General features: G+C 40.4%; 1 protein-coding gene across 1 annotated transcript; it reads right to left on the reverse strand.

The window, feature by feature from the left end:
- Nucleotides 1-6,295: 6,295 nt before the first annotated feature.
- LOC119568576 (zinc finger protein 271-like) lies at nt 6,296-7,762 on the reverse strand. The gene is made up of 4 exons (XM_037917120.1): nt 7,490-7,762; nt 6,812-7,393; nt 6,501-6,596; nt 6,296-6,412 (listed from the first exon to the last, which is right to left on the reverse strand). Exons 1-4 carry the CDS (start codon nt 7,760-7,762, stop codon nt 6,296-6,298), a joined length of 1,068 nt encoding a protein of 355 aa, XP_037773048.1.
- Nucleotides 7,763-9,587: the final 1,825 nt, after the last annotated feature.

Raw genomic sequence — 9,587 nt, forward strand, 5'->3', positions numbered from 1 at the left:
GAGTAAGGCGTGTGTCGACCTTGGACAGAAGCTGGTGAGGGTGCACGGTGAAGAGGTGCCCTTGCTTCCAGAGGTTGGCTGTGCAGAGGTAGTTACAGCTGAGCGACTGCACCTTGCCCCCAGGACAGAGTCTAGAATCCGGTGTTGACTGTCAAGAGTGATGCGTGGAGTAGAGGGCCTCGTGGAGCCTAACCAAAACTTGCAGCTGGCTGATGGTGTAGCGGTTGGGCGGAGCCTTGTTGGACCAGGGGAGGGGTTAGTTACAGTGTTGGTAGCCAACTTCTCTGATAAGGCCCAGAAGGTGCCAGCTGGTGCAAAGCTGGGCACTTGTGAGGAAGTGGAGCGTCCAGAAGAGTCGTCGGGGAGCGAGGAGTTGGTTGGTGTGGGGCCGTTGCCTGACTTCCTCGAGGACTTCGCGCACCGGAGCGCCGCTAACCTGATGGAAGCACAGACAGAGAAGATGCGTCACACCTTGTCTCAGTATGCAGATGTGTTTAGCAGGGGTGACTTGGACCTGGGCCGCACAGGATTGGTGAAGCACCGCATTAACACCGGAAGTAGTTTGCCCATCAAGAGTCCCCCCCGACGTATTGCACCAATCAGGCAAGAAGAGATGCAGCGCACTGTCAATGAGCTGGCGGCACAGGGGGTGATTGAACGGTCAGACAGTCCATGGTCATCAGCGGTAGTCCTGGTGAAGAAAAAGGACGGCACACAACGCTTCTGTGTGGACTACCGGGCGCTGAATGACATGACTATCAAGGACTCATACCCATTGCCGAGAATTGATGACACACTCGATGCATTGGTGGGGGCCAGGTGGTTCTCCACACTCGACATGAAGTCAGGTTTTCACCAGGTGGAGATGGCGGAAGAGGACAAGCCAAAGACTGCCTTTTCCTTCGGGCAAGGCCTGTGGCAATTCAATGTCATGCCCTTTGATCTCTGCAATGCCCCTGGTTGTTTCGAGCGTCTGATGGAGAGGGTATTGGATGGCCTGCAGTGGAAGACGGCACTTGTCTACATTGATGACGTCATCGTCTTCGGGAGCACCTTCGAGGAGGAGCTGGAGCGGCTAGAGGAAGTACTACAGCGGTTGAGGAAGGCCAACCTCAAACTCAGCCCCAAGAAATGCTCGATGTTCCAGCATGAGGTGCCATTTCTGGGGCATGTAGTCAGTCAAGACGGTGTGCGCACCGACCCACAGAAGGTGGCGGTGGTGGAGAAGTGGCCAGTTCCCACCAATGTGGTGGAAGTCAGGAGCTACCTGGGCCTGTGCACATACTACCGCCGCTTTGTACAGGACTTCGCCAGTGTAGCGGCTCCTCTCCACCGACTTACACAAAAAGGGGAGTGCTTCCAGTGGGACGAGGCGTGTCAGTCTGCATTTGACAACCTGAAGAAGGCCCTGATGGAAACACCGGTCTTGCCCTATCCGGACCCGAAGCTCCCATACCTGTTGGACACTGACGCTAGTGCGGAAGGCATCGGGGCAGTTTTGTCACAGATAAAGGACGGGAAGGAGTATGTCGTGGCCTACTACAGTGCCAAGTTCAGCAGGCCTGAACGCAACTATTGTGTGACAAGGAAAGAGTTGCTGGCGGTGGTGAAGAGTCTCGAGCACTTTCACCCATACCTCTACGGTGCCGAGTTCACCATCCGGACTGACCATGCTGCCCTACAGTGGTTGAAGTCGCTGAAGGTAGCAGAGGGTCAGCTGGCAAGGTGGTTAGGGCGCCTTGAACAGTACAACTACCACATCATCCACCGCCCGGGTCGTGTCCATTGCAACGCTGACAGCCTGAGTCGACGCCCGTGTGAGGCTAGTTGCTCACACTGTGTCCAGAAGGACTCTGATCCTGTGTGCCTCCGTCTGCAGGTGCTGGAATGTGCCACTAAAGGGGATGATGAGTGGCGTAAGGCACAACGTGAGGACTCTGACCTTGCTCCCATTGTCCAGTGGCTTGAGGCTCTCAGTGGACGCCCCAGTTGGGAGGCCGTGGCTGCGGAGAGCCCCACCACAAATTGTATGGTGGACCAGTGGGAAACATTACGAGTGGATCAAAGCGGTTTGTTAGTGAAGCGCTGGGCGCAGTTGAGTGAAGTGGACAGTGACACGTGGGTAGTTGTAGTACCCAGAGCCATGCGTGCTGAGTTGCTGAGGGAATTACATGCCGGTGTTACCAGTGGCCACTTGGGCGAGAAAAAGACCCTGAGCCGTCTCCGTCAATGCTTCTACTGGGTGGGCATGAGAAGTGACGTGTCTGAGTGGTGTAGAGCATGTGATGTGTGCATTGCAACGAAGGGCCCCGCTAGAAAGAACCGTGCCCCGTTACAGGTGTACTGTGTGGGAGCACCCATGGAACGGGTGGCAATAGACATTGCCGGTCCGCTGCCTCTCACGCCACAAGGAAACCGATACATCTGTGTGGTAATGGACTATTTCTCAAAGTGGCCTGAGGCATATGCACTACCCAACCACGAGGCCGAGACCGTGACTGGCGTGTTAGTGAATGAATTCATTACCCGTTTTGGTGTGCCTTCTGAACTGCACTCTGACCAAGGCCGTGAGTTTGAGTCACGAGTGTTCCGTGAGTGTTGCGAGCTGTTAGGGGTGCGCAAGACACGGACGACACCCCTCCATCCACAGTCCGATGGTATGGTGGAGCGGTTTAACCGTACCCTTGCTCAACAGTTAGCCAAATATTGCAGGGAAAGTCAGGAAGACTGGGACGTCAAGCTGCCCGCCATGCTCATGGCCTACCGGTCTGCTGTGCATGAGGTAAGAGGCTTCACACCTGCCCGACTCATGTTTGGCCGTGAGCTCAGGCTACCAGTGGATTTGGCCACAGGGCGGCCACCCGACGTGAACTTGCCAACTGTCACATCCAGCTATGCAGTGGCACTGCAGGAGAACCTGGCGGAGGTGCACCGACGAGTGCGTGGCAAGCTCAAGGTAGCCGGCCATGCCATGAAGGAGACCTATGACCGGCGCATGAGGGAAGTGAGGTACAACATAGGTGACAGAGTGTGGCTGCATAACCCGCGTCGGAAGCGAGGGCTCTCGCCGAAGCTACAGAGCCCCTGGTGGTAGCGGCCCTCTCTGATGTCACCTATCGAATTCGCAGAGGGCGAAAACGACCGTCTGTTGTCCACGTGGACCGGCTGTGGCGTTACCATGGGCCAGGAAGCTACTCCTGGGGCCATGGTGAAAAAGAAGATGAAGTTAGCCCCAGTAGCGGCGATGAGGACATGGCAGACGCTGACCGAGATGAGGACTAGCATTTGGACGGGGAGGGCGATGCAGCAGATGTCAATGGTGACCATGAGCCAGGTCTTGGGACAGGAGATACCCCTCTGGGTGCCACTGCCAATCTACCGCCGCCTACACCTCCTCCAGAGAGACCCCAGCGAGAGCGAAGAAAGCTGCGCTGGATGAAAGATTTTTGTGTTTCTGAGAACTGATTTTATTTAAATTTTTATGTAGTTTGTTTCAGGTTTAGATATGTCAGAGCAGACGGGTCGTCTGCTTGATAGGGGGGGGGATAGTGCTACGCCAGTGGGTCTTTCTCTCTGTGCGAAACATGTGTTAACATGAAGGGACCTGGGCATACATGACGCAGCTGGCTGTGAGCGGAGGAGCGGAGGAACAAGCCGAGAGACGCGGTTGGGTGCTGCTCCTGTGAAGACCTCGTGTGTGCCCTTGTGACCTGATATAACTTTGTGTTGCCCTGTTATAAGCTGTATCGTGCAGTGTGACATGCTGGTTTCCCCCTGTATTGTGCCTATAGAAAAGTGTACGGGTAAATAACTTGTGTAAATAAAGGAAAGACTCATTTTGTGTTTACTTCGTGCCCTGCCTCGCCACTTGGCGTTTCCTCTCCTGGTGTTCTGGGACGCTGTGGTGTTCGAAGCCTCTTGGAGCTGTTCAGTGTTCACGACCCTGTATATAACACGCCGTCTGCCTAGCCTGCCTTGTGTTGGTGGCAGAGAGACGAGGCGACCGGCGTAACAATATATATATATATATATGTATGTATATATCTATATATATATGTGTGTGTATATGTATATGTATATATATATATATATATATATATATATATATATATATATATATATATATATATATATATATATATATATATATATATATATATATATGTAGATAGATTGATAGATAGATACATACATACACACGTACATACACACACACACACACACACACTCACACACACACACACACACACACACACACACACACGCACGCATCAAGAAGGGGTGGGAGCACCAAATACCTAATTAGATAACGTTAATATGAATAGTAACTAAATCAAAATATTCATTTTCCACTTGGGTATCACAATATATGATATACTATGTTGTATGTCCCTATGTACCTAACAACAGGAATGGGACGTCTGCACTGGAAAAGATCTACTCTTCCAGTTGGTTCGAGCCGCCACCTAGCAGAGCGGCCGTTTACATTAGCCTAATGCCATTCTTTCATCATTTCAGCACGGATCTCACACCTTAGGAAGTGGGCAGAAGATGGGGATGAGGAAGAGAAGGAAAGGAAAAGCGGGAAAGAAAAGACCATAATGAAGAGAAGGAAAGGAATCGGGGACAAGAAAAAAACATAATGAAGGAAAGGAAAGGGGGAGAAGGAAAGATCACAATGAAGTGAAGGAAAGGAAAGGAGCAGAAGAAATGACCACGTAAAATTAATTGAGCCGAGGGCTGAGGTCCAAGGTAAGGCTGATCCCCTACACTGGGCTCCATTCTCCGTCTCCTAAGCTCCCCTTCGACAACGAGCAAGGGATTAGGGGGGTTTGGTCATGTGATAACAGTGAAGCAACTGGATCCAAGTGGTCAAGATTCTATTGCAGTCTACGCAATGTTCATAATAAAAGATCTACTTTTTTTTTTTCTTCTTTATTTTTTAAGGTACAAGGGATTCTACAAAACTGACCAAGGGGTACAGATGAACATAAAGGCTGGACACCTCCGACGTAAGGACTAACAAAACTAATAGATTTTTCAGCAGCTTCCAATCATGTGCTCATAAATAGCAAACTTGGTTAAGCGTGCATCAATAATTGGGGTTTTGCCTTTTATGCATTTATAAACACACACAGACAATTATACAAGGATACGGCATATTTATGCATATATAGACACTTTATAGACTTTTATGCATATATAGACACACACAGACATATATACAAGGACATAACAGCTGGATGTCCTTCTGTGTTCCTCTCAGACTAACACAAGGCACAGAGATGAAAGCTTGCCTTACACGAATTCAAATGGCTTATCACTTGTGGGCTCGAAGAGAGAAAAATACTCATAAATAATGGATGATTTGTGTACAAATAATAAAAGTAATAATAAAACGGGTAATTATACTAACAATGAGAGTAATAATGATGAAAAATACAGAAGTAATAAAGTAAATAGAAAAGGAGAGGAAATTAAGGAGAAGTTTTGAGACATAATTGAGTGTACATTCATGTATATGCATGTGTGTGTGTATATACATATATATATATATATATATATATATATATATATATATATATATATATATATATATATATATATATATATACGAATGTGAGATATGAGGTATGAATGAGAATGGATAGCTTCACATGCAACAAAGGCAATTAATGCACTTTGATTATATCTGAATTAGAAATACAGATGTATTTCTAAAGATGTAATGCAACTTTCAAATATATCTCATGTGGTATATATTTTCCCAATTTTCATTTGTGCTTGTATAAAGATACTAACAATAAGTCATACTGTATTCTTTCTTATGGCATGAGAAAAGTACGATTACCGATTAATATATTTTATGATATACACAGATAAATAGATACACAGATGAAAATATATGTGTGTTTGTGCATGTTGACTCGTATATATCAAAATTATCTCCTTGAATCCACTTACATTTCGTAAAAAAAAAGAAGTTTCCTACTGTAATCTTGATCTAAAATCATGCTAGAAGTCAGGACACCTGTGTAGTAATTGGCCGACTTCCTCGTCTGTGACTTTATTGATGAGGGGGAAGAGCATCTTCGAACACTGTGAACATTTGTGCCCATCTTTCTAATCACCCCTGGTCAGTGACAGCAGTGCATTTGGATAAAAAGTATATGAGAATAAAACACATGTCATATCGAGTAAAACTTGATCAAACTTGACAAAACTACATATGAAGAATAACATACACAACACAAATCAGAAAAAAATAACTTTTAATATCTAAGATGCGTCTGGCTTATGGCTTATCCTTTGTATGTACTTTCATGTGCTTTACTAAATCCACTTTCAAAGCAAAGTTCTTATTGCAAAATTCACAGCTATATGGCTTCTCATTCATATGTACTCTCATATGCTTTATTTGTGTAGATTTATCTGAGAAAACTTTATTGCAAATGTCACAGATATGGTTTCTCCTGTGTATGAACTCTCATGTGCCTTACTAGATTACTTCTCATTGAGAAGGTTTTATTGCAAATGTTGCAGCTGAATGGCTTCTCTTTTGTGTGTACTCTTATATGTCTCACTAGACTAGCTTTCTGTGAGAAACCCTTATTGCAAAACTCAGTTGTATGGCTTCTCCTTTATATGTGCTCTCATATGTTGCATTTGCTTAGATTTATCTGAGAAGTCTTTATTGCAAACTATATATATGTATATATCATTTCTCCTGTGTATGAACTCTCATGTGCACTACTTGATTATTTTTGTATGAGAAGGCCTTATTGCAAATCTCACAGCTGTATGGCTTCACTTTTGTGTGTACTCTCATGTGGATTACTAGATTATATTTTTCTGGAAAGTTTTTATTGCAAATCTCACAGCTATATGGTTTCTCTTTCGTATGCACTCTCATATGCCTTACTACATACTTTTTCACATAGAAGACCTTATTGCAAATCTCACAGCTGTATGTTTTCTTTGTGTGTAATCTCCTATGACTCGCTAGATTACCTCTATGCGAAAAGTTCTTGTTACAAATCTCACATTTGTATTGCTTTTCCTTTACATGTACTCTCATATGAATTGCTACATTATATTTCCTTAAGAAGTCTTTGTTACAAATTTCACAACTGTATGGCTTCTCCTTTGTATGTGTTCTAATGTGCCTCACCAGATAACTTTTCCATACGAAGGTATTATTGCAAATTTCACAGATGTATGGCTTTTCTTTTGTATGTTCTCTAATGTGCTTTACAAGATAACTTCTCTCAGAAAATTTCTTACTGCAGGTGTCACAGCTATATGTTTTCTTCTTTGTATGCACTCTCATATTCTTCACCAGATTATGCTTCTGTGAGATGTACTTGTAAAATTCATAGCTGTTTGGTTTCTCCTCTGTATGCATTGTCATATGATTTAAAAAACTAGATTTATATGGAAAGGCCTTGTTGCAAATCTCACAGTTGTATGGCTTCCCCTCTGTGTGTACATCAACATGTTTTCCTAGATCGCTTTTGGATGGGAATGTCTTTTTGCAAATCTCGCAGTTGTATGGCTTTTCCTTTGTGTGGACTCCCATGTTAAAGTTGATGTGACTCTTTTGAGACACTTCCTTGCCAGACACCTCACATGAAAAACATTTCCTTGTGGATTCCACTTTTAGTTGTGGTTTCTCCTTCAGTCTTTCTTCATACATCACTTGAACCCCATCTGATGAACACGTCTTCCCACAGTCCTTAACCCCAAAGGGCACTTTTGACATGTCATTACAATCCTGATCCAAGTTACATGAGTCTTTTACATGTGCCTCATGTCTTAGACCATGAAGGTTATAAAAGAAATGACTTTCATGTATCACATTCAAGTTACACACATCATTTCTTGTTTCATCTCCATAGTCAAGCGTTTCCTCTTTAATTTCCAGGCATCTATCTTCGGCGAAATCTTAGCTGAGCTCTTCTTTGACGCCGACTCCAATGCCGACTATTTTCCTCGCCCCTGAGTGGGGTCAAGGGCATCCCATCACCGAGGAAACTCATCATCACCCTGTGAACGGAAAATAGAACTAAAATAACAGAATGCTGTAACATCAATGCTAAAAAAAATTAATCTTAAGCACATATACATGACTGTACACATATATACATACATAAATATATATATATATATATATATATATATATATATATATATATATATATATATATATATATATATATATATACATATATATATATATATATATATATATATATATATAATATTATATATATATATATATATAATATTACACAAATGCATTTATATTACATATTCATGTATAAATATATATTAAAATATGTATTTATGATAAATGGATTATATATATATAAAATATATATTTATATATATATTTTTAAAATTTATATATATTTTTAATATTATTATATAATAAAATATTTAAAAATTTTAAAATATATTTTATATATATATATATATATATATATTAATATTTTATGCTTTTATTTAAGTATATAAAAACATTTTCATATATGGTTTTAAAAAATTTTTCCACAGGTATTTTCCTATATGGGGTATTATATATATATATTATATATAAAATATATATTTATATAATATAATATTATTTTATATATATATATAATATTATATATGTATTTTGTATAAATTAGTAGATAGTAATAGATAGGTAGATAATAGATAGATAGATAGATAGATAGTAGATAGATAGATAGATAAATAAATGATAGATAGATAGTAGATATAATAAAAATATAAAGAAAATTTTTTATATACATTTTATATAATCAATAACATAGTGTATATTAAATAATCATTAATAAATAACAAAATATATATATTTTCTAACTATATATATGTATTTTAAAAAATATATATATATAAATATAATAAATACATTTTTCACACATAAAAAATATTCACAAAAAAACATAAAAAATGTATATAAACATAAATACTTAGTATAAATCCCTACACATATATGAACACACAAACACACACACACACACAAAAAAAACACACACACACCCCCAACACACACACACACACAAAACCACACACACCACACACACACAACACACACACATAAAATAAAATTTTAAATATATATTATATATATATATAATATATATAATATATAATAATATTATATATTACAATATATATATATATATATATATATAAAATTATATATATGTATATTATATAATCTGTGGTATATTTATTATAAATACAATATAAAAATGTTATAAATAAATCTAAAATCATAAAAAATGTAAATGTATATAAAAAGTAAAAATGCACAGATGTATTATACTATATTCTTAGTATAAATAATTACACATAATGAAGACAAACAACACAAAAACCCCAAACACACAACACACACACGCACACACCCCCACAACACACATAAAAAATATATAATATATATAAAATAATATAATTATATATGTATATATATATAATATATTAATATAAAAATTATTGTGTGTGTGTGTGTGTGTGTGTGGTTGTGTTTTGTGTTTTGTGGTGTGTTTTGTGTGTGTGTTCATGCATATATATAT

The sequence above is a fragment of the Penaeus monodon genome, chromosome 44, assembly GCF_015228065.2.
Source record: "Penaeus monodon isolate SGIC_2016 chromosome 44, NSTDA_Pmon_1, whole genome shotgun sequence".
NCBI lineage: Eukaryota > Metazoa > Arthropoda > Malacostraca > Decapoda > Penaeidae > Penaeus > Penaeus monodon.

Coding starts and splice junctions, on each gene's coding strand:
- LOC119568576 (XM_037917120.1), bottom strand. CDS start 7,762: ATGTCAAAAGTGCCCTTTGGGGTTAAGGACTGTGGGAAGACGTGTTCA. Junction 7,394..7,489: donor ATCTAGGAAAACATGTTGAT/GTACACACAGAG, acceptor ATGCATACAGAG/GAGAAACCAAACAGCTATGA. Junction 6,597..6,811: donor ACATGAGAGTACACACAAAA/GTGAAGCCATAC, acceptor GGTTTCTCACAG/AAAGCTAGTCTAGTGAGACA.